The following is a 25,070-nucleotide window of genomic DNA, read 5'->3' as shown; positions in this document are numbered from 1 at the left end:
CTGCCTGTAACTCCTGTCCAAGGTCCATCCATGAGATGGGGCTGCCCACCTCAGCTTGAGGTCTGGCCAGGAGAGTAGGCTGGGCCTTCAGCACAGCTTGAGAGTGCTCACAGCACCGGCTTAGCCTTAAAAGGAGTCCCCAGTCCAGCGGGCAACAGATGGGTGGATGGGGGCTCACCTGAGGCCACTTAGTGTCCCCAGGGCCTTAGCAGGGTCTTAGGTAGCTCCCTTGGGTCCTTTTCTGGGGCATAGCCGAGGGGCTGGGAACCTCTCTTGCATGGACAGCAAAGTTCCCCCAAAGTCCTGTTGGGCCGTGCCTGATGCATTAATTTGGCTCTGGGGTGCACTTCTGAAATCAATCTCGCGACTTCCCCCACTTTTGGATTGTGTCCTGGAGCAGCTCAGGAGAGGTCTGGCTTGGGCCAGTATTAACCAGATTCCTTTCAGATGAAACCAAACCCAATATGCTCCAGGAATGCACCTCATGCTCCCCAGCCACTGATGGGCGTTCAGGCTGCAGGATCAGCCCAGAGCCTGTCTGGAGCTAAAAAGCACCTTGTAAATCACAGAATCCTTTAGATTGGAAAAGACCTCTAAGATCACCGAGTCCAGCTGTTAACACTGCCAAGCCCACCACTAAACCATGTCCCCAAGTTCCACTTCTACATGATTTTTAAATCCCTTCAGGGATGGTGACGCCACTTCTGAGCAGCCTGTTCCAATGCCTGACAATCCTTTCAGTGAAGAAATTCTTCTTAATATCCCATCTAAACCTTCTCTGGCAAAACTTGAGGCCATTTCCTCTTGCTCTGTCCTTGTGTCCTGATTAAACCACAAAACACTTGTTTTGGGGGGGAAGAGCCTGAACCGCCTCCCCCACCCGGCTCCACCCTCCTGTCAGGGAGTTGTAGAGAGCAATAAGGACTCCTTTTCTCCAGGCTGACCCCCCTCAGTTCCCCCAGCCCCTTCTCATCAGACTGTGCTCCCAACTCCATTGCCCTTCTCTGGACATTCTCCAGCACCTCAATGTCCTTCTTGTAGTGAGGGGCCCAAAAGTGAACACAAGATTCGAGGGCAAATGTATAGTTAGTACATCAGGTCCTTGGATACCTGTGTCTGCCCCTGCTGCACCGACTTGTGCATTGGAGCCCAAATCCTCCCAGATTCCCCTTTCCATCACATTTAACTCTGGAGTTGCCCGTGGACCAGAGCTTTCCTTCCTAACCCTGATGCCGTGAGCCTCTCCCATCCACGCCGCTGCTCTTTGCCTTCCCAATCCACAGCAGGAGCGCTGCATCCCGTGCGTTCCTACCGCCCTCCATGAGGTGGGCCTCGAGCCGCAGGGATGGAACTTCCCGGGAGAAGTCGAGTATTTCCCTGTGACTCCATGGAAGCCCGGCAGCGCCGGCCACACCGATCCCGCACCGCTAGATGGCAATTGCGGTGTGTGCATGGAGGGGACGGACCTGACGGAGGATTCCCGCAGCCGGGGCTGGGTATGAATGAGGGGCTGCCCACGGCTGTCCTCCCCACCTCCGGCTCCTCCTGCCGCCTCCAGCCTCCAGGTGCTCTGGGTTCACTGGGAGAAGAGGCTGGAGCCGCTGGACTGGCGGCAGGGTGGGCATCGCCGCTGGGATCGCTCTGGCCGGTGAGTAATGAGCAACGGGGTTAATTGTTCATGAGCTTGGGCAGCGCAGGCTGCTCCGGGCTGCCTTGGTTCTCTCCCCCTGAGAGCTGGCGGGAGTAGCATTCCCAGTGGGAGCAGCTCAGCCCGGGAAGCTGAGCCGGGGTTAATCAGTCGTGAGCTCGTCTGCTTTCACTGTCAGCTTCGTTCTGTTTTACAGCTTCGTGCAAAGTAGCTCCTGAGTGACTGGTCTTATCCCAGCCCCTGCAGAGAGAGCAGAGCTCACTCTGTTTGCCCTAGCATGCCATGAAAAGCTCTACTAATCTTTATAGAATGCTTTGGGTTGGAAGGCACCCTAAAGAACAACCCCCTGCCACCATCTTTTACGTTTGTGTTGTGTCCATTAATGCTGTAACTTGGATCCCAGAAGGTTTTGTCCTGTTTTTACTGTGGTAGAGCTGTTTCCAGAGCTGGCTTTTCTAGGGTTTCTCGGCTTCAATGCTCTGCCTTGCTGCTGAGGTTTAACAGCCCAAAACCCTACACTGGGCTAATTGTCACTAGCCCATGCTGGAGGCTTTGCCAGTGCTCAGAGATAACTTTGTCAGATTTCTCCCTCCTCACCAGATAAAAATCAATCATTTGTCTCCTAAACAACTGTGACATCCTTGATCTAAGGAGAAAAAAACCAGCCTCTCTGATCAGTGTCCTCTGCTTGGGCTTTATGAAATCTGTTGGGACAGGGAAATTGTGTTTCTTCAACCTCCCTCTGCAATGCCTCAGCTCTCGGAAACTCGGGTCAAATGATACAGCAGGCAGAAAAGAAACAGAGCCTGAGAAATGCTGGGTGCTCTCCAAAGGAGTCTCTTAACTAATGATCCTTCTGCTTGGAAGCATTACAGATCTTGGGTATGGATGGCCGGGAGTCGGGAGCCTTGCACCCCTGAGTGTCCTGAGAGGGATGGGGGGGTGTGTTTCAGTGTGAGGGGCTGATACTCAGGGTGAGGGAGGAAGGAGAAGGCTGAATGGCTGTTTATGTCCAGAAACAAGTAACAAAACATTTGAAGAACTTAAATTAAGACAGAGATGGTTATTTCTTTCTTTCTGTCCTTGAAATAAGACCACCCTTGGCATGAATCACGGCTCCTGAGTGTGTGGCAGCCCTAGAAGGCAGCTGGGCCATGGGATGCACTGCCTACAGGAAAGCAGCTCTGGTGAGCCTGCCTTTAGTTAAAAAGTTTATTGCCCTTAAAGAATCACTGCATTGATCCAGCTGCTGAGCACTCTCAGGAAAATTCTGCTAAACTGGAAACCAGCATTTTTATCTGCAGCCATGTGCCTGAGGGAAGGGGGGAAAGTGCTGCAGGAGATCTGGTCCCAGCACCGCGGCCGCCCCGCACACATGCCGGCCACGCGCCCCATGCACGAGCCATGGGGAGCTTTCTCTTTGCCAAGTGGAGCGTGTCCCAGCTTTCTGCTGGCCACTCCTCGCTCAGCCTTCAAAGGGAGGGGGTCAGGCAGCCCTGACGGGTCACTGGCTTGACACGATGGGCTGCTGGAACAGATAGATTTCTCCTGCCGAGTTAACGGGATTGAAAACGACAGAGACACAAACACCCCGGTGATTAATGAGGGTGGGGAAGTCAATCTGAAAGCCAGGGCAGAGATATCAGCCCTATAAGAAATATGGGAAGAATTCATCCCTAATCTAATCTTGCTGAATTCCACAAGCGTGTAAGACAGGGATCATTTGGTGCAGTTCCTTAGGTTGAGAATTAAACAGGAAACCCCCAAGGATGTGCGATGTTCTTCCAAATACCATCGTGCCTGTGCATGGAGGCTGGAGACCAGCTGCCATGGTCTGAGCCATCTCATCTGGCTGGACAAGAGCTGATGCCCAGGCAGTGGTGCTGCCAGCAGCAGCATCCAGCAGCACCCAGCTCCAGGACAGGGAGCTGGAGCCAAGTCTGGGGTCCTTGGCACCTCTTGCTGCTGCCAATGATGTTCTTTGCCAAACCAAGCTTGAGCCGACAGGGCTGGTAGAGGTTCCAGATGGGGGTTCTGCTGCCTCACTCTCTGCCATGCTCCTGTGACACCCTCTCAGGGGCTGTTTACAGCAAGCATGGAGATTTATTGTAAATTTTGGCTCCCAGACTCTTGGAGATGCCTCCTCCTCCAAGTTTGGTCTATCCCCACTCTGGCTGGGATTACAGCGAGAGGTGGCTCAGAGAGCACAGGGCAGTTAGATCCTTACAGGCACTCGCTCACATGGTTACAAACCTGCAGAGACAGAGAGATCAGTCAGCTGAGTCACCTCCTGGCCCGAGCAGGGCAGGCAGGAAAGGCTTTTGGATGGGGAATAGGGGGTCACACCCAGCCTCACCTGCCCATTTTGAGGAACCCCCCATTTGGAGGAGGTCAGATCAGGGGATCCTGCTCCCCTCTGCTTGGAGCAGGGAGCAAAGAGGGGAGTGGGAGCAGGGAGAGAGGATGAAAACAGCCTTACCTGCCCTGGACAGGGTCTCCATCTTTGATCCTCTCTGGTCCTTGCAAGGCAGCTGACACCTCCCTGCTCCTGCCCTGCTCCCAGGAGCTGGCTGTACCTTCTCCAGTGCTTTTTGCCTGCGGAAACTGAATCACAGGATGGTGAAATGACCCGTGTAAGTGACAGAGCTGGACTCACAGCGCGGGGGACCTAATCATTTTGCCTCCCTAAAGATTAGATTATCCCAAATCACAGCCATAAACCCCCGGCATCTCCTTGCAGGTAGATGCCATGAATGACAGTGGTTCTGTGATACCCAGAAGGGAGCACTCTATACTCCTGGCAGAGATAAGCCTTCATTATTCCCAAGGTGGTCACTGTAGGATATTTGGGCTCTGCCACCTCCATGCTCAGTGATTCCATATACACCCTGATCCCCCTGGCTCTACCGTACCTGCAGGCATGCCATGCGTGTGCCCCAGACCAGCACAACCCCTCTCCACCATCAGCATGACACAGCATGGAGCACAATTTTTGCCAGCATCAGCCCCATTTGACTTGGGAGTCTGCCCAGGATCTGGTTTCCCTGGAATGACACCGTTCACAAGCACTCAGCCATGTGGGGTTATTGTTCTGCTCTCATGTGCTGGCGAGCTGCCATTTATTGTGTGCAGGAACTCCCCTTCTTCTCCCACCATTGCGTCCAGGTTTATTTCCCCCTTTTCTAGGAGACCACTGATGTCAGCTAACTTGGCCTGAGATCTCTGTAGTGTGAAAAGGAAAACAAGGGCTTTCGGTTTCAATCTGTCCCTTGTCCTCTGAGAGGAGAAGTGGCCTTCCCACGGCGTGTGCTCCCACGCAGGCGGGCGGTGACACGGTGACAGCTCTGCCACCATGTGCCAGAGCCACATGCACGGAGCCAGGCTCAGTGCTGAGCTGCTCTGTGCTCTAGGAGGATGAGCTGCTCTTTGGGGGAAGATGAGACATAATCCCTGCCCTGCTATGCTTCCCATTTGGCCATGAACAGGTCACTTAATCCACCTGTGCCTCAGCTCCATGCTGGAGTAATGACAGCCACGGTGGCCTTCCACGGTGGAACCTTGTGCAGACGGGTACATGGGGGGCAGAGAGGGCTTCACATGAGGTAGGGCTTGGGCAGAAGGGCATGGGGCGTGGTGCTGTCTGCTTCTGACCCTCTGGAGATCCTGGCACAGGAGCCGTGCTGAGAGGGCGTACCCCCGCTTGTGTCCACGCTCTGGGCTGGCTTCTCCCTGCGATGGCCGGGCAGGGAGATGACTGAAAGCAGGGGGGCTGTGTGCTTTGGAGCATCCTGCTGCGGCTGCCCTGCTTCCCCCACACCATTGCTGCGACAGCTGCCCAGCGGCTGACCTGTCCCAGCCCCTCCCAGCCGCGCTGCACCTTCAGCCCCGTCTGGAGCCGACCTGCTGGGAAGAGTGGCTGAGCAGCTGATGGGGTGAACGGCCCGGCGTCCCTCCCAGTGTCCCTGCTGGCCGCTGATCCTGGGAAATAGCCGGCACAGAAGCTGCAGCCGTGGTGCAGGCATGTCCCCTGGCCGCTGCCGAGCTGCCGGGGGGGATGGCAGGGGTCAGTCCCTTGGAGCCGGGCAGAGCCGTGTCCCTGGCTCCCGGAGCGTGGTGCTGTGCAGGGCTCCAAGGCTGGCGAGCCAGAGAGTTCACCCGGCAATCCAGGCTGTAATTCCCGAGGAGCACAGCCAAGAGGCTCTGAGAAGAAGCAGATAACAGCGCAGGCACCCTCCATCCTCATTAAAATACTTTCTCCGGCGGAGCCCCCCACGCCTGCCCAGCCTGTTCCAATTAGCGCAGCGGCCAGCAGCGCCGGGAGCAGGGCTCCTGCTGATGAAAAGAAAACACTGCAGAGCTTTCAAGTGTCGGGGGAGGCGGGTGGCCCCAGCTGGGACAGCCAGTGGCCCCGGGAGTGCGACCAGCAGCCGTGTCGCTGGCTGGCAGTGGTGAAGTGGCTCATGAGCAGGGTTACTGAGCAGCAGAGCAGGTGCTTCATGACCAGCTCCTACCTGGAGAAGTGGCAAAGCAAAAAGCTCTCTGAGAGGTGCTGAGCATCCCTGTCCAATAGGTTTGGAGGTGGGAAGCGATAATACCAACATGAATGAAGAAAATGAATGCTGCACATCGTGTGGGTTTGCTGTGGAAAGCCTTGGCAGCTTCAGGAAGCAATCAGTGCTGTCTTGGGAGTGCTGGGAAAGGCTGCAGCCTGCCCAGGGAACAGCAATGTTTTTCCCAGGGCTAGCTCTCCCTGGAGACACCCCTGGAGATGGAGCTGTCCCCCCCCAGGCCTTGGGTCTCTGCTGGGATTCTTCGCAGGGGTGTCACCAGGACCCCAATCAAACCCAATACCTCTTTTCCAGAGGCCACCAAAGGAGCAGCACTGGGTTCCAGCTGGTGAGCCAGGGCTGGCAAGCTCCGTGTTGGGAACCCTGGGTGCCACCCAGTCCTTCTCCCAGCAGAGGCTTTACAGCCAGTCCATGGCAAGGAGCACGGGCAAACCTGCCCCTTGCTGGAGTCCGTTCTGATTCCTGACCTTGGAGCCCCTGCCAGGTGTGTGATTCACCCAGGCTGAGCCTGGAAAATCTGAAGCCCAGAGAACAACTCCTGAGTAGGGCAGGGCTCCCGAGCCTCCCCAGGGCTGTGCTGAGTGTCAGGCCATGTGGCAGACAGGTGACAAGGCTGGGTTTCAGCACTGGAGTATAAATGGCTCTGAGGAATTCAGTGCTGCCTCTGGGGACCCCGAGGCTTTGGGGACCTGGCCTGGCAGCTCAGCCTCTTCTCTGCCTTATTTGGGTACTTTAACACAGCATTGAAACATGGCAACCTCCTTCCAAACGTGAAATGTCTCTTCTGAGGAGAGACTGCAGGAGTTGGGCCTGTTTAGTCTGGGGAAGAGAAGGCTGAGAGGGAATCTCATTAATGCATATAAATATCTCAAAGCTGGGTGCCAAGAGGATGGTGCCAGACGCTCCTCAGTGGTGCTCAGCAACAGGATGAGGAGTAATGGCCATAAAGCAAAACACAAGAAGTTTCACCTCAACATGAGGAAGAACTTCTTTACATTGAGGGTAGCAGAGCACTGGAGCAGCAGCCCAGGGGGGTTGTGGAGTTTCCCTCTCTGGAGAAATTCCAAACCCACCTGGATGCATTCCTGTGTAACCTGGTCCAGATGACCCTGCCTTGGCAGGGGGGTGGACTGGATGATCTCCAGAAGTCTCTTCCAACCCCAACAATTCTGTCATTCTGTGAAAGAAATTTAAGCTTCTCAATTGCACTAGAAGGCAAATTGGGAATTCAGTATGCCAAGTTAGCCCAGAGTTTAATACACCAACTTAACCCACACTTGTCCCACCTCCACCTTGTCCATGGAGGAACCCAATTCTCTATGAATTTGCCACTTCTCGCTGATGTCCCAGAGTGGTTTGCTCACGACAGGAGCCCTGGCGTGGACAGCAGGACTGTGGCACTGCTCTGTTCTGGAATCTGCCTGTGCTCTGGCAGCATTTTAGGTGAGAGGAGACCTGCAAGGTGCAATTAATGCTGTGTCTCCATTCAGCTTTCTCTGCACATTGGACTTGCTGCCTCCCTGGTGCTGGATGCCCTTGGGGTAAATTAGGAGGAGGAACAGTGGATGTCCCGTTCAAGCAGCGCATTCAGGAACATCTGAAAGTCCTGCAAGGGCTGAAAGCAGGGGCTGATTCAGCCCTTCACTGTGCCTATCACTGTGCCCTGACACAAGCCCACTGCTGAGCCACCTTCCCTGCCAGATGCCCAAGAGCCAGGCCAGGTCAGGCATCACCTCTCAGTAGCAAGAGAAAGGGGCTGAGCCAACAGCCTCCCAAGAAAGGGATTAGCAGGATGTTAAGGGAAGCCAGCTCCTTATCCCTTCATAAACAGTTATTAATACCCTGGCCAGCCTCAGGCTTGGCAATTCCCCATTTGCTTCCAGAGGATGTGGTCCCCGCTGGAGCGTGCCTGAAGCTACTGTAACCTCAGGGGGACAAACACGGTTAGAGGAGATGCGGTGTTTGTGCTCTGAGGTGTCACCACAGGCAGCGAGGTCCCCCTGATAGTACCCAAACCCCAGGGCTGTCCCTGCCCCATTGCCATTGTCACCCAGTACCCGTGAGCGAGGAGCCCCCCTGCCTGGTGGGGGTGACATCCCGAGGGTCTGCAGGGTGCCAGCAGCAGCTGGGCGCCTTCGTCCCCACCCGTGGTGCTTGGCACACTCCAGCAGTGCTGTCTGGCAAGGAAGGTTGGTCTGGGGCTAACTGCAGCCAGGGGACTTGAACCTCAGGAGGTGGCAGTGGGGAGGCTGCTGGGAGATGTCCTGGCCAGGCGGGATCCTGCTGGCCCCATGCTGTGTGATGGCAGAGACGCGGCTGAACCTGGAGCAGCCCAACAATCCCTTCATCCAACCCCACCGAAAGTCTGCTCCCCTCGATCTCTGCGGATCTGTGTGGGCACGTGTGACCTTGTGACTGAAGGGTTCACTGGGACCCTGATGCCTCACAGGGCACACCGTGGTGCCCCAATGCCACCCAAGCTCTGGCACCTGGTTTTGTGGTCCCAGCTCTGATGTCACGGAGCAGGACCGTCACGTCCTCCCACAAATCGCTCAGCACCACAGGCTCCCCCAAGGATTGGCCCTGCCCCAGCCTGGCAGCTCAGGGGGAAGGCAGGGAGGGCTCACCCTTGTGCCTTTGTCCTTCCACTGGAGAAAGTGGACAGCTGCCTCTCCCTGCAGCTGCCAGGGTATCCATCATCCCGCACGGGATGGGGAGGCACAACCACAGCCCTGGGCTGAGCAGGGAGGGTTCTGTTCCTGCGCGGGCAGGGAGGGGCCCGGCGGTGATTTAGGAAGAGGGACAGCTGCGGGCAGGGGCGCTGGCCGAGGCACAGGGCCAGCAGCTCCGGCTGTGCGCGGTCCCCCACACGTGGCTCCACATTCCCACGGCACAGAGCATGTGGCAGCCGCCCAGCTGACCCGCAGATGTGTGCGCAGGATGGGCACCCGGGCTGAGTCCGCTGCACCTCCTGCCCTGGCTTTGCCACTCAGTTTCCTTGCCAGGGTGCGGCTCCCTTCTCGCAGCTCCCAAAGCGGCAGAGAGGGAACCACCCACACCAGGGCTTCTGCTGGGAGAGGCAGGACAGTCTCGGGAGCGGGGGGGCTCAGGTCTGGGAGCCAGGGCTTGGGTGCTTGGGAGCCTTGGGAAGCACCAGCCCCGTGGGGGGAGTCTCTCTGAGGCTCCCCCCTCTCACCGCGCGTTCTAGGCCAGCGCTTCTGTCCCCCAGTGGGGATGATTGCTATGGATGGATGCTGACAAGGGGTGCAGCGCCTCTCCTCCCCCCGCTCCTTTCCCTTGAGGTCTCCCAGCTGCTGGGGACCAGCCTTCTGCCCCTGGCCCTGCCAGCCCTGCCGTGTAACTGGAGAAGGCAGCAGGCTGTGAACGGCGCGTGGGGATTATCGGGGATACAATCGGGGCTGTGAAATGAGCGCAGCACATGGAAACACGGCCGCCGCTGTTCGTGCCGCGGGATCGCTGGGGAGCGGAGTTCAGCATGCTCTTCCCTCTCAGAGATAATCTACAGCTTGATAAACCCACTGCCAGGGCCCTTCCCCCTCTGAAATTCGGGCCGGTTTACGCTGTTCATGGCATTGCAGCACAAAGGAGTTGTCAGGAGGAAATTGGTGCTTTCACGGATAAACGATTCCCTCCTGTACCCACGTCTCAAACAGAAGGGATTTGTCTTTTCTCTGGGCTGTTCACTTCCTGGGAAGGCTTTCTGGAGGGATTTTGTGTGACAGCCCAGAACCTCAGACCTGTTGGACTTCTGTTCTGTGGAGAACTCAATGCAGCCTTACAGTAATTAAAGGGAGCTTATAAAAATGAGGGAGAGTGACTTTCTTCACAGCCAGATAGTGATAGGACAAGAGGAAAATGGTTTGAAGCCAAAATAGGAGAGATTTAGATTAGATATTAGGAAAAAATTCTTTACTGCGAGGGTGGTGAGGCCCTGGCACAGGTTGCCCGGAGGAGTGGTGGATGCCCCATCCCTGGAAGTGTTCACAGCCAGCTTGGATGGGCTCTGATCAACCTGACCCAGTGGGTGGCATCTCTGCCTATGTCAGGGGAGGTTGGACCAAGATGATCTTTAAGGTCCCTTCCAACCCAAACCATTCTGTGATTCTGTCACTTCTGCAGGTCTCCAGTAGAACAGGAGGGAGGGAGGAAGGGCACAGGAAAACCTCTGGGACCAGGGCACCTGGTGGACTGCTGGCAGACTCAGCCCAACACCGTGGGGTCACCACCTGTGCCACTTATGCCTGGCGCTCCTGGTCACTGCCAGCCCTCCAAACAAAGGTTGCCATCCCCCAAGTCCTCTCCTGTGGGTCCTGTGGTGCCTGCAGTATGAAACGTTAACCCCTGCCTTCCCTTCTCTCGGCAGCCCGCCCTCATCAGCACTTCCCTCTCCAGACTGAGATGGAAATAGTTGCAGCTCTGGACAGTTGATTATTTAAAGCTGTCGGGAGTGTTTAATTTAACCCTGGATTCATCACTCCCAGCTTGTTTCCATCCACCAGGCACCCGAGCTCCCCCTCTCCGTGTAAACTCTGCCGAGCTCCTCACCTCCAGCAGATCTGTTTCCCTGTGTCCCCGCGCTGACTGGCACAGCAAGGGATGTCCCTGTGCCAGCGGCTGTGGGCACAGGTGGCTCAGGGGGCTGTGCTGGGATTTTACCTGGGTGCCAGGAGGTGGATCTGCCTCACCACTGCCTGGGCACGATGGGAGGGAGCCCCTCTATGCTCATGAAAGAACGGCACCCACGGGAAGTGTTTCTTTCTGGAGGTTATCCTGTGGCAGTTTTGTTCTTTCCTTGTCTGGCGCAAGACCTTTCAGCAAAACCCTCACTTTCCTGCTCCTGTGCCCAGCTCTGCCAGGGCTCTGGGATCCTCCTGGGCATGGCTGTGGCTCTTGCTGCAATCAGCTCTGCTTTTGGCATTCCCAGGGCAGGAGATGGAGCGCTGGTATAGCCGAGCTGTACCCGGGAGCGCAGCCCCAGCCTCTGCACCAGGCATGTGAAGAATCCCTCAAGCTCACCATGTGTGAGCGTGTCCTGAGGCAGGAGCAGTGCCCTGCCTGCCATCCACAGAATCCCAGCCTGCCCTGGCATTCCCTGGGTCATGAAAGATCCCTCCAAGTCTGCCTCAGCCCAAAGTTAAGCCTCGCACAGACCCAGCTCCATTTATAGAAACCTTCAATTAGAGAACAGCATTTTCCCAAGTCCTCCAGCAACACAACACACTTTGGCAAAGGAAAAAAAAAATATCCCCGTCAAATCCCAGCCCCGTCCTTGTGATGACCCTTGGGACAGCAGTGCTCGCTCGGGGCATGGCTGTGAGCCCACAGGACAGCTCGGGGACAGCACTGCAGCTGCTGAGCAAGGGAAGAGCTGAGACGACTGGAGCAGCTCATCATTGCTGCCTGCTGGGGAGGTGTTTGTGGGAGCAAGGGCAGCACTGCCTGTGAATCCCCCTGTGGCTGATGGGTTCCTAACAGAGAACCTCCCCTCTCCACAATACAGAGCAATTTGAACCTGACTAAACCCATCATGGTTATGGGGTGGGTTTTTTCCCTTCCCTAGGCAATGGCTGACATGTTGAAAAGTGCCCAGGAAGGGCTGGCTGGGTTGAGAGAGCAGCCCCAAATTAAAGAGAGACAGAGAACTGCACAGCCACCACCCTGAGGTCACATCCATGTCCCAGCGTGGGGCCAGGTCTCCTGGTACAGGGGAAGGACCTGGAGCAGCAGCAGGTTGTGCTGACCAGAGCGAGACCCAGGCAGTAGAGAAGGCAGGGAAGGGGCAAGAAAGGAGCTGCACCCCAGCCCAAACACACTTTGCTGCTGGAAGGGAGAGAAAGCCCAACTCCACCAGCCTGAAACCTCCTCCCTAGGCAGAGCTGAGCACTCCTTCTTGTGCAAGGCAGTTTGAAAGACTTGCCTCCACCATCCCTCCCACATCCCTTCACTGGGATGGCAGGAATCCCCTGCTCCTTGTGCCAAGAGCCTCTGGCCAGGGATGAGCCAAAAAGCTCATTTAAAATCTTTCAGTCTTTGGACTGGAAGAACTTAATATGCAGGAAGAGGGGGAGTTAGAGCTGCCATGTAGGGACCAGGTTTTTTATTAAGTGGAGAAAAAGCATCTAAATAGCCTGGATTAACTGGTTAGAGATGGCAGGGCAGCCCTGCTCCTGGCAGGAGCCATGGGAGCTGCTGGGCAAGGCTGTGAACCCCTGCACACATCCAAAAGGGGCTATGTGTTAAAGAGCCCTTCCAATCCACAGCACGTTGGAGCCAGCAGATGCTGGTGGCCTCAGAGAGCTCTGTGGTGACCAGGAATTTGCAGACATCCTGGCCAGGGATGTGTCATGCACACACAGAGCCACAGATGATATTGGGGGGATGACAGAAATGGCATTTATGGATGGTGCTCCAAAACATGAATTCCCCTTTCAGTGAAAGGCATGAGATTTAACCCCAAGCTGAGATCAGATGAATATTAGGGATCCTCCACCTGGCTCTGCCAAACATTGGGGTCTGAGCAGACACTGAGCAGAGGATGCCCAAGCTCTGAGAGCCTGTTGGAGAGGGTACTACTGCCCTCATGTCAATCACCTTCAGGATGCCCAGATCCCAGTGCTCCCAGGTACCAGGTGCTGTGGGCATGCTGGCATCACCCCACACACCTCCCCTAGGCAGGCTGGAATAGCTGGCCTGTGAATTTCCTGGACAGGGAATGTGCTGGAGCTCCCGGGGGGTGGAAGGCAAGTGGGTGTCCCAGCCACAGCTGCCTTCCCAGTGCCCACACTGGTGCAGTGAGCACAGCTGCAGCCTTCCTCCTTCTCTGCTTGCAGCCGGCGTTGGAGGTGGCATCTCGGCGCTGGACCATGGTGCTGTGAGGGCAAACAGACCCTGCCCACTGCCCCGTGCCACCATGTGGGCTGCCCCTGGCCACTGGCTGCCCCCCGCCACACTCCTGCTCTGCCTCCTCCTGCAGCAGCTGGGCAGCAGCACCGCATGGAAGCAGCACACCCCGCGCCTTCGCCTCGCCTACAAAGGTAAGGGGTTCCTCGGGATCTGCACCTTGCCTTGGAGGGCTGGGAGAGCACCCTGCAGGGAGCAAAGGGGTGGCCAGGGCTTGGGGAGACAGACAGCTCTGTGGTTGTGGCCGTAACCTCTCCGCCCTCTGGGGCCTCAGGATGTTTCAGGGGTGCAGCTCCAAGCACAGTCCCTGAGGACGCTGCACCACTACTGCTGGCATCAGAAAAGGAGGTTGAACAGGGAATGCCCTGGCCTGATCCAGCAGAACACTGGGACTAGAGGGGATGTGTCCTTCAGCTCAGATGCACTCTGGACCTCTCTTGGTGTGTCCTGGACTGGGGCTGAACTGGGTACCCCTGGGGAATGTCCCCCACCTTCAGCTCACAGGGACACTGAGCCCCAGGACAGTCTCACCAGCCTCTTCCTCTGCCTCCCACCAGCACAGTCCCACCCCAGCTCAGCCCTTCCGCTTTTGCCCCTCCTCTTCTGCCAGGAGAGACTGATTCCCTGTGCAGATAATCTCCCTGCTGCACTTCTCCCTCCCTGCATCTGTCTGCTCTGTTTACATGATGAGTTCTTTAGGGGAGGCACAGTTTGCTCCTCTCAAGCCTGATGCAGAGGGGGAGAGCTTTGGTGACCTGAAGATGCAGCAAGAGCAGACTGACAGGTAGCACAACACACAGCCCAGAGAAGTGTGGAAAGGGAGTACCTAGAGAAAGTCTACGTGGGAGTGACCTGAGCAGCTAGAGCAGAACCCTGCCAGCCTGGCAGCTTCTCACCCTGCCGTGAACCTGCAGCACGGATGTGGCCAATTGAGCTGCTTTCAGCTTCTCCTATGTGAAAACCAGCAAGCTGCTTTGGAGGATGGCAGCTCAGCACATCTTCAGTGCTGCCCTGGATGTGACCATCGGGAGGGCTGGACCCACTCCACATCTGAGAGAGGGCGGAGCAGCTTTCCCATGAGCGTGGCACTCCAGGCTCCAGGGCCATGCTCTAAGCCCACTCTGTCACCCTGAGAAGCTGCTCTCCAGGCAGAGACAACCAGCACAGTGAAAGATTTGTGTCTGGAGAGGGCTGGACTTCCCAGGGGTGCAGGATATCTGTGTGAGGAGATGGCCCTGCTGATAGCCCAGCTCAGAAACAGTGCAGGGTTGGCCTTTCCTTGGAGCCAGAGGAGGCAGACGAAACTGCTGTGGCAGCTGGAGAGAAGAGGCTGCTGACTTCAAAGCCCCACAGTGTCCCGGGGCCAGGCACTCCAAAAGCCCTCAAGCCTTGGGCAGAGGCAGAAGAGGAAGCTCCCAGCATCAGGAGGGCTCAAGGACGGAGCGAACAATGGCAAAGGGATGTGACTCATGGACAGCACGGGGCAGGTTCAAGGACACAATGCCTTGAGAAGTTTAGGTTTAAAAACCCCTAGGAAAAAAAAAAATAAATAAAAGGAGGCCTTTGAGAGTCCGTCCAGGGGATCCTCAGATCCCAGCATGGGGGTGGCAGGCAGAGCCCTCGGTGGGGCCGGGGGAGAAGACGTAAGCAGGGTCGAGAGAAGGAAATGACAGCAGCGAGGGCCGGGAGAGCACAGGAAGGATGGGGCACAGGGCACGGGGCCAGGAACAACAGCAGCGGCTCCCACCCTGCCGAGGAGTGAGGAGGAGGTTTATTATAGCACACGGGGGCAGCCTGGGCTCAGCTGGGTCAGGCTGGGTCAGCCCCAGCGCTGCTCGAGCTCAGCATCTCCTTCCCCAGGCTCTGCAGCAGTGAAACCACAGCACGCCTGCCAGCTCCTCCTGCGGGAATATCCCAGGAACTGGCGAACGGGTGCTCTGCCAGCCTTTGATCTGCAGCCAGCCCAGCCAGGCAGGACTCAGAGGCCACCACCGCACAGCAAGTGCTCCGGAGCACGGGGAGGTCATGGGGCTCTGGTTATCGCACCAAGGGCTGCCCTGGCACGTCCCTTATCAGCCAGCAGCAGTGAGGGGCCAGAGCCCGATTTAGCACCGAGCTTCCCCTGGGCTTCAGGGATCTCCTCTGTGGGCTGCTGTGCCTGGTGAGGGGGAAGGGAAGAGGGCAGCCCTCCGGCACAGCCGGGCTGTGACCCCAGGAAGCTCGGGGTCGCCCCGCACGGAGGATGCCGTGGCTGAGGGGCAGGCGGAGATGATGGATGGGACAAGGTGGTTACAGTGGTCCCGGCAATAAAGACAAACACCATGGCCTTGGGAGATAGTGAACACAAAGGAGAAGATGTTTCTCTGGGCTCAGCCTTAGGTTTGGCCATGGCACGGCTGCTGCAGAGTGCCCCTGGTTCCCTGCCTCCAGGGCCAGGTTTGGATCTAATGACCAGAAGGTGAGAAGAGGCTGGGTTTTGTGCAGCAAGTTCCTGGGTCTGGATCCCAGCACTCGACGTCCCCTTGGTGACGGAGCAGAGCCATGGGGTCAGGCTCAGCCCCTCCTCGTCATTAACCTGCCAGAGGGTGCCAGTGCAGGGCAGTGAGTCCTTCCAGGGTTCTCCCACATACTACCAGAGGCAGCAGAGAGGGCTCTTCCATCACCCTGCCTGACCTTGTCCTCCGACAGGCCTGGTGCAGGTCAGAGGGTGACCAGCAAGTGACATTCTCTAGGACAAGTCTTGTCCCCATTCCTCTTAATTACACCCGTGTACTGGATGGGCTTTGCCCTCCCACCCCAACCTCCCTCCCCAGCACCCTGCCCGACATTTCCCCTGGATCAGGCAGGTCCTGGGAGCATTGGCAGACACAAGGAGGGGGAACGATGCACCGCGCCCCGTTGGAGATCCAGCAGGGACAACGGCCAGCAGGCAGGGACAGGAATTCAGCTGTTAATCCCGTTCAGCCGGTGGGAAATGGCTTGGAAGCCTTCTGCCCTGTATCTCTTGTACCCAGAGGAGAGCCCTTGGGCAGCCGAGGGAAGGCGGGGAGTGCAGTGGGGCTGTGCAGTTTTCGTGGCAGCAGGACGAGAGCCGGGATTTCCCTGCTGCAGCTTGGAGCTGCTGCTGGCAGAGGAGGATTTGTGTCCGTGCCGTAACAGGAGCTCTGACCCCGGAGCACAGGGAGATGGAAGCGCTAGCTGGGAGCCAGCCTGGCTGCTGGATCCAGTCAGGGCCCCGTGTGCTGCCTGTCCCAGCAGGGACCAGCGCACGTCAGCGGCGTCTCCAGCCCACAGGCACTGGCCTGGCTTCCCCTCTGCCCTGGAAAAGGGGTGGAAGGAAGTGAGACAACCTCCCGGGTCAGCCGGATCCCTTTGGATGGAGCTGTGTCTGTGCCCACGTCCACCCCACCTGCACTCGGGGCCGCACATCCGCCCACGCTCCCGTCCACTCTGCATCCACCTGGCCAGCACTGGCTTCCCTTGACCACCTCCTTCCCTGTGTTCCTGACACACTGCTTCACTCCATGTGATTTTGGACAGACTTTCAGCCTGGGTCTTACAGGTTTCCCTGGGTTTCCAGCCACATTCCACCTCCGTTCAGTCCCCATCCAGTGCAGCCCATCTCCATCTCCCCCTCCCAAGGCCCCACTTTTGCCCGTTACCCTGCACAACACCAAAGGCAGGAGCAGCCTTGCCAGAGTAGCCAGCCCTTCATCCCCAGCCACGTCCTGTCACTTTTGGACAGAGAAGGGATGTGTTACGATTTCTGGAAGCTCCAAGGACTGCCTCAATGCCGGTTTGCCCTGCCTTGATCCCTGGGAGCAGGGGCTGGGGGGTGGCAGCTGCTGCGGCCCCGTGTCGGTGCAGCCACCGCTCTGGCAGCACTGGGGGATGCTTGCCCCACAGACAGCCCCCAAACCTGGCACTGCACATCACGGACCCATGCTGGCCCCAGGGATGTTGTTTCCGGAGTTTTAACCAAAAGACAACAGCTTATTGTCCTCCTCACACACCCACACGGCCACAAGTGTGCCAGAAGGGCCAGGCGAGCCGCCCCGGCTGCTGCATGGGAGGAGCCGCAGCCAGAACAGCAACGCCTTTCCCACTGTGCTGCCTTGGCTCCCAAAGGAGTGCACTGGGTCGATGGCACCCTTGGATCTTTCCCTGAGCCAGCCTAATGCTGGGTTTAGGCTGTGTCTCAGGACACAGAATGGGAAATGTGGAGTGCTGGGTTGGGGTGGCACAGCCGGGGACACAGCTGGGGACTTCCCTTACAAGGGTCTGTCCCAGTGCATTTGTCCACCTGCCTGACCCTGTGCGTGGGGTAAAGCCCAGCAGCTGCTTTGTGGACTCAGAGGCTTAGGAGTGAGGGCAGAGGGTGTCCAGAGCTGGTTGTGCTGGTTCTGTTTCCACATAGCCTTTCCTTGGAGGGATGCTTTGCCCCAGCAAACAACAAAAACCTTTTTTATGTAAACTCTCTTGATCTGGAGCCCAAGGGAAACATTACAGGAGCCTCAGCAAGCCAGTCACCTCTCTGCTCCATCCTCTGCCCACGGTTTCAGGGTGCAGAGGCTTTGGGGCTCCAGGAGTTCCTCTGGAAGGTGGGCTGGAAGCTGAGCACCCCAGGATACTGGGGCTGGACCCCTCTCCTGCCCTGTGCCCTGCAACCAGCCCAGGCAGGGCAAGGCCAGCACAGTTCTGCTCTCTGTAGGAGTGACTCTTTCCCTCAAGTAGGCATGTGGAGGAGGCTCCGTGATGAGCTCAGGGGCACCGAGGGAGGTGGGTTTTCCTTAGGCAGTGGCAGGAATGTTATGTACCCTTGGAGCAATGATAGGTGACCAGAGCTGTCCCAGAGAGGGAGGTGTGGGGCCTCTGGCTGCTGGCTGTGTCACTCATGGATGGGTTTCTCTTTCTCTCACCTTTTTTGTGCTCCTCAGACTTGCTGAAATCCAACAGCTCTCGCCTGCTGCTGGCCTCAGGGGATGGGATGGATTTCCAAGCCCTCTTGGTGGATGAAGACAGGGCCTGGCTGATGGTGGGAGCAAAAAACCATATATTCCTGCTCCACCTGGACCATCCCAGCAGAGAGCCTGAGAAGGTCAGTGCTGGGAGGAGGGTGGCCTTGGCCAGGCTGGCCTCTTCCTCCCTGGGAACCACTCCTTGTCCCAGCGCCAGGGCGTGGAGGTGGATGTGCCCTGGACTGGGCTGTTCTAACCTCACCAGGGACACATTTACACCAGGATGTCTTAATCAGTGGGGTCAGGCCATTGCTGGTGGAGCTGAGCCCTGCTGGGAAGGGCTGGCGCCAGAGGGACGGGGTGGCTTGGCCAGGAAAGGTGACCTGGGTGGACTGTGGGCAGTGCCCGGAGCCCTGCTGTCACACCTAGTCCCTGCTGCTGCCTCAAGAGCTCCAGCAGCGAGTCCACTAATGTCATCCCAAGACATCCTACTGGCTGGGTGTACAGCCAGAGCCCAACAAAAGAAAATCCCATTAAGGCGCTGCAGCCTGGTGTTCCCACGGGCTGGGATCCAGGAGAGCCTGCCCACTGCCTGGGTGGGCCACGGCACGCCCAGGCTCTGTCCCCACACCAGGTTCACTCTGAGTTGATTTGGCAGGCTGCCACCCAGCCCTGGGACTCAGGGGGGTGTCAGAGCTGTGCCAGAGCAACCCCATGTCCTCGCCGTGCACCTGAGCCTGGCAGCGCCTGTTGGCTGAGTCTGTTCCCACTGGTGCCACGGGAGGCTGAGGGAAGCAGGGGCTGCATCCGTGGGATCTTTGTGTTTCAGATTTTCTGGCCAGCCCCCAGGGAGCAGGTCGAGCACTGCCAGCTGGCAGGGAAGAACGTGGAGGTAAGCAGGGCTGGCAGCCCCCACCCATCTCCTCTGGCAGCTCACCACGGATATTAAACAACCCCATCATCCTGAAAAGGAGCCTGGGGGTCTGCCTGGAATGGGGTTGTGGAGCCAGCCAGAGTCAGCCCAGCTGGCCAGCTGCCAGCACAGGGTCTGGCCAGGCTCCGCAGCCCCAGCAGTGACCACAGCTCGGCCCTGATGAACATCTCCCCTGCGCAGACAGAGTGTGCCAACTTCATCCGCCTCCTCCAGCCCTTCAACCAGAGCCACGTGTTTGCCTGCGGCACCGGCTCCTACCAGCCCGTCTGTGCCTTCATCCAGCTGGGAGCCAGGGGGAAGGTGAGGGACACCCTGGACAGACATACCCCTATGGCAGAGGGTGTCAAGAGACTCCTCTCCCTGGGAGCAGGCAGAGAGGGAGCCCCAGAGCCTGGGGAGTCAGCCTGGTGCAGTCCCTGGCATTCACATGGCAAGAGCAACTCTGACTTGGGAATGTCAGGGGATGGGACCAGGTTCTGGCACCCCCTCGAGGAACCCACTCATCACAGACACACCAGCCACCTTCCCACTCTTCCCCCAAATTCCAGCTTGCTCCCAGACTCCCCCTGGGCTGACATCTCCCCCTTGGCTCTGGCAGGGTGCAGGGGCTCCCCGCATGCAGTTGGTGACGCACTCCTTGGAATCAGGGCGAGGACGGTGCCCATACAGCCCCCACGAACCCTTCACGGGACTCCTCGTCGGTAAGAGCGAGTGAGGAGCAGAGGGGATGCTTGGAGGGGGAGTGCTGAGAATAATCTGTGCTGGGAGGTGCTGCTTCTCACCCACTCACCCCTGACCCTGCAGATGGGGAGCTGTATTCAGGCACCTCCAGCGACTTCATGGGCAGCAGCGCTGCCTTCTTCCGGACCTGGGTGCATGGGGCCGAGCAGAGCTACATCCGCACGGAGCAGAACCAGGACCACTGGCTGCACGGTAGGAGCAGGGTGACCTGTAGGGCGTGGGGGCCTATTCGTCCTACTGGGGAGAGGCTGGGCACAGCACTGGGGACAGAGCTCTGCTCTGGGCCCTCTCTCTTCTGTGGGGGGAAGCACTGATGAAACCCCTTGTGGGACCCATGCTCCACAGCCTGAGCACTGGAATGGTGTTCTGCCTCCTGGGTAGCCAGGTCTCCATGGGCCCTGTGTCCCCTCGGCATCTCACACTGCTCCCAAGAGCAGTTCAGGGCAGTACCACAGGGTGGGATCAGGACACAGGACCACTTTGTGCTGCTCCTTCCCCCTGCAGAGCCTGCATTTGTTGGTGCCTATGCCATCCCCGATACCTACAACCCCCACGATGACAAAGTCTACATTTTCTTCCGTGAGACGGCCATGGAAGCTGGCCAGTGGGAGCGGCGGCACATCCATGCCAGGGTGGCCAGGGTCTGCAAGGTCAGTCGCCAAGGCCAGCACTGTGTGGCCAGTTGTCCTACGAGATGGGCTTTTACTGCTCTGGACCAAGGAGCATCCCAAGCAGAGGAATGTGAGGGTGTCACTGCACACCTACCACAGGGCAGAAGGCTCAGGGCTGGGGGTGTCCCTCTGTGGGAATGAGGAGGGCACAGCAGTGGGGGAGACTCAGAGAGGCTGGATTGATCCTGGCTCTTGGTGCCTGGCAGAACGATGTTGGAGGGAAGCACAGCCTCATCAACCGCTGGAGCACGTTCCTGAAGGCCCGCCTGGTGTGCTCCATCCCCGGGCCTCAGGGCACTGAGACCCACTTCGACCAGCTGGGTGAGTGCACAGCCCTGGCTGCACCTGTGAGCAATGCAGCTCCACCACGGCTGCTCCCTCCAGCGCGCCCCCAGGATGCCCACCTGCATCCTCTGGACTGGTGTTCCAGCTCTGGGGTGCCTCACCTCCGCCCCTCTCTTTGCAGAGGATGTTTTCCTCCTGCGCACCCGGGACCCCCAGAACCCCCTTGTCTTTGGGCTCTTCACGGTCTCCAGGTGAGCAGGACCCTCAGCAGCCCCTCTGTGGGACACTCCAGACCCCCGGCCCCTACCAGTGCTGCTCCACAGGGAGCTCTGCAAGGAGAAGGGCAGGACCAGCACCCAGCTGGCTGAGGAAGGGCCACCAGTATTTTCCTGCATTCCCTGCTGCTGGTTCACCTCCCCATTGTCAAACCACAGTTTTGGCATCGGCACAGCCAGTGATCCCCCCCGGCCGGACTGGCTGTGCCAAAGGGATTCCTGTCACCCCGGCGTGCTGTGCATGACTCCGGGGCTGACAGGGGACAGCGTTGGCTCAGGGGGGTGTGGGTGTGCATACACCTGATCCCCGTGGAGCAGCAGGGACACTGAGAGCCCTGTGCTTCCCGGCAGTGGTGTCTTCAGTGGCTCTGCCGTCTGCATCTACTCCATGGCTGCCGTGAGAGCTGCCTTCAGCGGCCCCTTTGCACACAAGGAAGGATTCGACTACCGCTGGGTAGAATACAAGGGTCGTGTCCCCTACCCCCGCCCCGGCACGGTAAGGGAATGGGGAGCAGCTGGAGGGGCAGTGGGACGGACTGGCCTGGCCCTAATGCAGCCCCTGTGTCGCACAGTGCCCCAGCGAGACGTACGACCCCCTCCTGCAGTCCACCAAGGACTTCCCCGACGAGGTGATCAGCTTCATGCGCGGCCATCAGCTGATGTGGGAGCCCGTGTACCCGCAGGGCCGGCAGCCCGTGCTGGTCCGGGCCAATGTGCCGTACCGGCTGCGGCGGCTGCTGGTGCACCGGCTGGACGCGGAGAGCCGCCACTACGACGTGCTCTTCCTCGGCACAGGTTGGAGCTCACCCCGGCTCTGGGGACGCTGCCACCACGGCGCAGCTTGTGCGGCACTCTGGTGCTGGAGCCCAGGGGGCTCCCAACCCTGACAGCTCCTCCTCCCGCTGCCTTCACAGATGAGGGCAAAGTCCTGAAGGTGGCACTGGCCGGCGGGGTGAGCCGTAGCCCCGAAGTGATCAGCCTGGAGGAGGTCAGCGTCACTAAGGTACAGGCAGCCAGGGTGGCACCACGGGGGCTGAGGCGCCATGGTTGGATCACACGGGTTGCCTCCCGTGGCCGTGGCACCCTCCCTGCAGCCTCTGCAGAAAATCACTGACCGCTCTCAGGGAGGTTCTCACCTCACTGCTGGGGGCTCCCATCTGCTCTGGGCAGCAGGAAATGCTACGAGCACCGAGGGAAGCCAGTGGGACTGAAGCCAAGTCATCTTCCAGCTCCCCATCCAGTCCATGAGGGGGCATGTGGGTGGCCTATTGGAGCCCTCACTAAAATGGGAGGGCTGAGTCCATGTTTGAAAACGGAACTGCTGGGCAGAGCTGTCCTGGGCTGCCCACGCCAAGCACAGCCAGCCCAGGCTCCTTGCATGGAGCAGATGGAGCTGTGACCAGGGATCTGGCCCAGGGTCCTGGCATCCTGCCACCGCTGGGGACACAATCCCACTGGCAGGCTGGGGCACCCAGGAGGGACTGACATGACTGCAGCACCCTCTTGTTTCCCCTCCAGGTGCCTTCTCCCATCCTAGACATGAAGTTATCACCAAAGCGGGTGAGTGTCCCCTCTGCTTCTCCCTAAAGCAGCCAAGGGAGAGAGGGCAACTGGTCCTAGCTACTCTGCCGGGTCCCTTGGCCCCAGGGGGTGCACATTTAGGGAATGGGATCCTGCCAGGGCATTAAGGGGGTGGCAGGCTCAGTCTCGCACTCCTGCTGTCCCCCAGTGCCCCTACCCCAACGGGGGGCAGGGGCTCTGTTCCCTGCCACGCCTGGTCTCCAGCCGTGGGTGCTGACTGCCATTGTCCCGCTTACCTGAGCAGCAGGAGCTGTTCGTGAGCAGCACCCACGGGCTGCTCCAGCTCTCCCTGTACCGCTGCGAGCTCTACGGCAAAACCTGCACCGACTGCTGCCTGGCCAGGGATCCCTACTGCACCTGGGACGGCAAGACCTGCGCCCCACACCTGCTCACCGAGAAGAGGTGAGTGTGTGCCCTCGCCAGCCCTGAATCCCCCTGCAAAGTGATGCTGTTCAGAGCAGGGAAGGGCAAGCGCCAGCCCTGGAGCTTTATGCATCAGCCAGACCCCTACTGCCACTCTGCCTGCCTGTTCCCCACCCTTTCCTGGTCTCCCTTCCAGGCTGCATTGCCACGGAGGAGTCCCACAGCCTGGGGTGGGACAGCCACAGCTCCCTCTGCTCTCCCACAGGCGTGCCCGCTGCCAGGACGTGCTGAAGGCTGACCCGCTCAGCCAGTGCCAGGACACGGCAGAGGGTGAGCTCCAGCCCCGGCGGGGGCAGCCAGCTGTGCCCAGGGAGCGCCATGCCCCGGCGGGCAGGCGGCACCGCGCTGGGAAACCGGTGCCCCCACCGCGGGCTGGCTGCTCCGTGCTGCCCTCCCTCCCTCCTGCCACACAGCCCCACACGGGGTACTCACCCCTTGCTCTGCACAGGGACTGCTGCGGTGGAGAAGGTGGTTTTTGGGGTGGAGAAGAACTCGACCTTCCTCGAGTGCCTGGCGCACTCCCCGCAGACCACGATCCGGTGGCTGGTGCGGCGCGGCGAGGAGACAGCCCCGAGCGAGGTACGGGGACAGGGCAGCGGGGACGGGGAGCAGGGGTAGCTCCATCCCCAAGGACTGACCCACGGGCTCTGCCTTTGCCCCAGGTCAGGAACAACGCACATTTCTTGGTGCTGGAGCAAGGGCTGCTGATCCGCCAGCTGGCGAGGGAGGACATGGGCACCTACGAGTGCCAGGCGGTGGAGCGCTCCTTGTCGCGGCCCCTCACCCGATACAGCCTCCGCGTCATCAGGCACGAGGCCATGGAGCTGCCACCGTATAAACGGAGCAAGGGAGCTGAGCTGGGAGGGGCCCACCAGAGCCCTCGGCCCCGGATCGACCTGCACCCAGGCTCCAAGGGCTTCCCGCGGGCCCTGGGGGCACCGGGCACCAGCCTGGACGCCTACTGCAATGCCCTGCGGCTGCAGGAGCGGCAGCGGCAGCGAGCCTGGCACAAGTGGCAGCACCAGTCCCCGGACAGCAAGAACGGCCGGGTGCGGAGGCACCCGCAGCGCCTGTGAGGGGCAGAGGGAGCCCACAGCTCCCTTCCCGGTCTCTCCAGGGCCCTTCTCGCACGTCGGCACCAGCCCCGGGACACCTCTCGCCTTCCCGTGCAGAACCGCCTCGCTGTTACTACCTCAACCCCCGCCAGCCCCGCGGCCTCTCCGCGCCCCACGGGGCACAGGGGACAGGGCACGCAGCCCGCGCCGGCTCTCCGAGACTCAAAGCTATTTACCTGCAGAATATTTATTTCCCTTGTTTTCCCCCGGCCCTTACTGACGATCAGCAGCAGCAATAATAAGCACAGAGGACAGGGAGGAGCAAGAGCCAGCTGTCCCAATGGTTCCCTGACTCCTGCAGCACCCAGCCCGGGCAGGGCCAGCCGTGTGATGCCTCCCTCCGCTCTGGAGGCGGCAGGATGCTCACCTGGGTGGCTGCCGAGGTGTGGATGGAGCCCAGGTGCTGCTGGAAGCAGCAGGACGCAGCTGCTGGCTGAGCCTGGGCTCCAGGTGTGCAGAGAGGCTCATGCCCAGCCCAGCTCCAACCCAAACCAGCTTCAAACCACACCACTTTCTTTTTTAATTTTGACATTTATTTTACTGAGGAGAAAAAAAAAAAAAAAAAAAAGAAGGAGAAGCAACAGGCAGTTATACCAACTTACAATTTATTATTTTTTTAAAAAATGACATGAAACACAAGTAAAAATAAATACATCATATAAACAACAAATTGTTCAAAGTCTCTGTTCTGGGAGATCAGGCGAGCACATCCCGTTCGACAGAGAGAAGAGGGAAGCACATGATCATGCGTGGGGCCAACCGACCGAGCCGCCCTGCTAGCAATACTCCTCTTTCCAACCATAACAAGACAGGCCACAAACTAAGGCGGTAGAAAAAAAGAAAAGAAAAAGGAAAAAAAAAAAAAAAAGAAAAAGAAACCCAAACCAACAGAAAACCCCAAATGAGACTCAGTGATGGATTCCTTCAGGCTCCCATGGATCTGCCAGACT

At 58.7% G+C, this 25,070-nt stretch overlaps 1 protein-coding gene across 2 annotated transcripts; it reads left to right on the top strand.

The window, feature by feature from the left end:
• The first annotated feature begins 1,461 nt into the window (after positions 1-1,461).
• On the top strand, positions 1,462-25,005 carry LOC125331347 (semaphorin-3D-like). 2 transcript variants are annotated; one of them, XM_048315206.1, is made up of 18 exons: positions 1,462-1,648; positions 13,068-13,271; positions 18,075-18,235; positions 18,925-18,987; positions 19,210-19,329; positions 19,628-19,730; positions 19,834-19,962; positions 20,275-20,420; positions 20,648-20,762; positions 20,908-20,977; positions 21,353-21,497; positions 21,574-21,796; positions 21,916-22,004; positions 22,520-22,561; positions 22,827-22,984; positions 23,142-23,275; positions 23,454-23,584; positions 23,668-25,005. In XM_048315206.1, the coding sequence occupies exons 2-18, from the start codon at positions 13,148-13,150 to the stop codon at positions 24,079-24,081; spliced, it is 2,367 nt and encodes a 788-aa protein (XP_048171163.1). In that variant the 5' UTR covers positions 1,462-1,648; positions 13,068-13,147; the 3' UTR covers positions 24,082-25,005. The 2 variants fall into 2 exon arrangements, with proteins under 2 accessions (XP_048171163.1, XP_048171164.1); XM_048315207.1 differs by having other exon boundaries at positions 1,464-1,648; positions 23,211-23,275.
• Positions 25,006-25,070: the final 65 nt, after the last annotated feature.

This window comes from Corvus hawaiiensis, chromosome 11 (genome assembly GCF_020740725.1).
Source record: "Corvus hawaiiensis isolate bCorHaw1 chromosome 11, bCorHaw1.pri.cur, whole genome shotgun sequence".
Lineage (NCBI taxonomy): Eukaryota > Metazoa > Chordata > Aves > Passeriformes > Corvidae > Corvus > Corvus hawaiiensis.
Note: the sequence above shows the minus strand (reverse complement) of the source record. Positions and strands in the feature narration are given on the sequence as shown.

Bases quoted from the DNA above. Each gene is read 5' to 3' on its own strand.
- LOC125331347 (XM_048315206.1), top strand. From the start codon at position 13,148: ATGTGGGCTGCCCCTGGCCACTGGCTGCCCCCCGCCACACTCCTGCTC. The intron at 19,731-19,833 runs GTAAGAGCGAGT...CTGACCCTGCAG, and splicing joins CTTCACGGGACTCCTCGTCG to ATGGGGAGCTGTATTCAGGC. The intron at 19,963-20,274 runs GTAGGAGCAGGG...TTCCCCCTGCAG, and splicing joins CCAGGACCACTGGCTGCACG to AGCCTGCATTTGTTGGTGCC.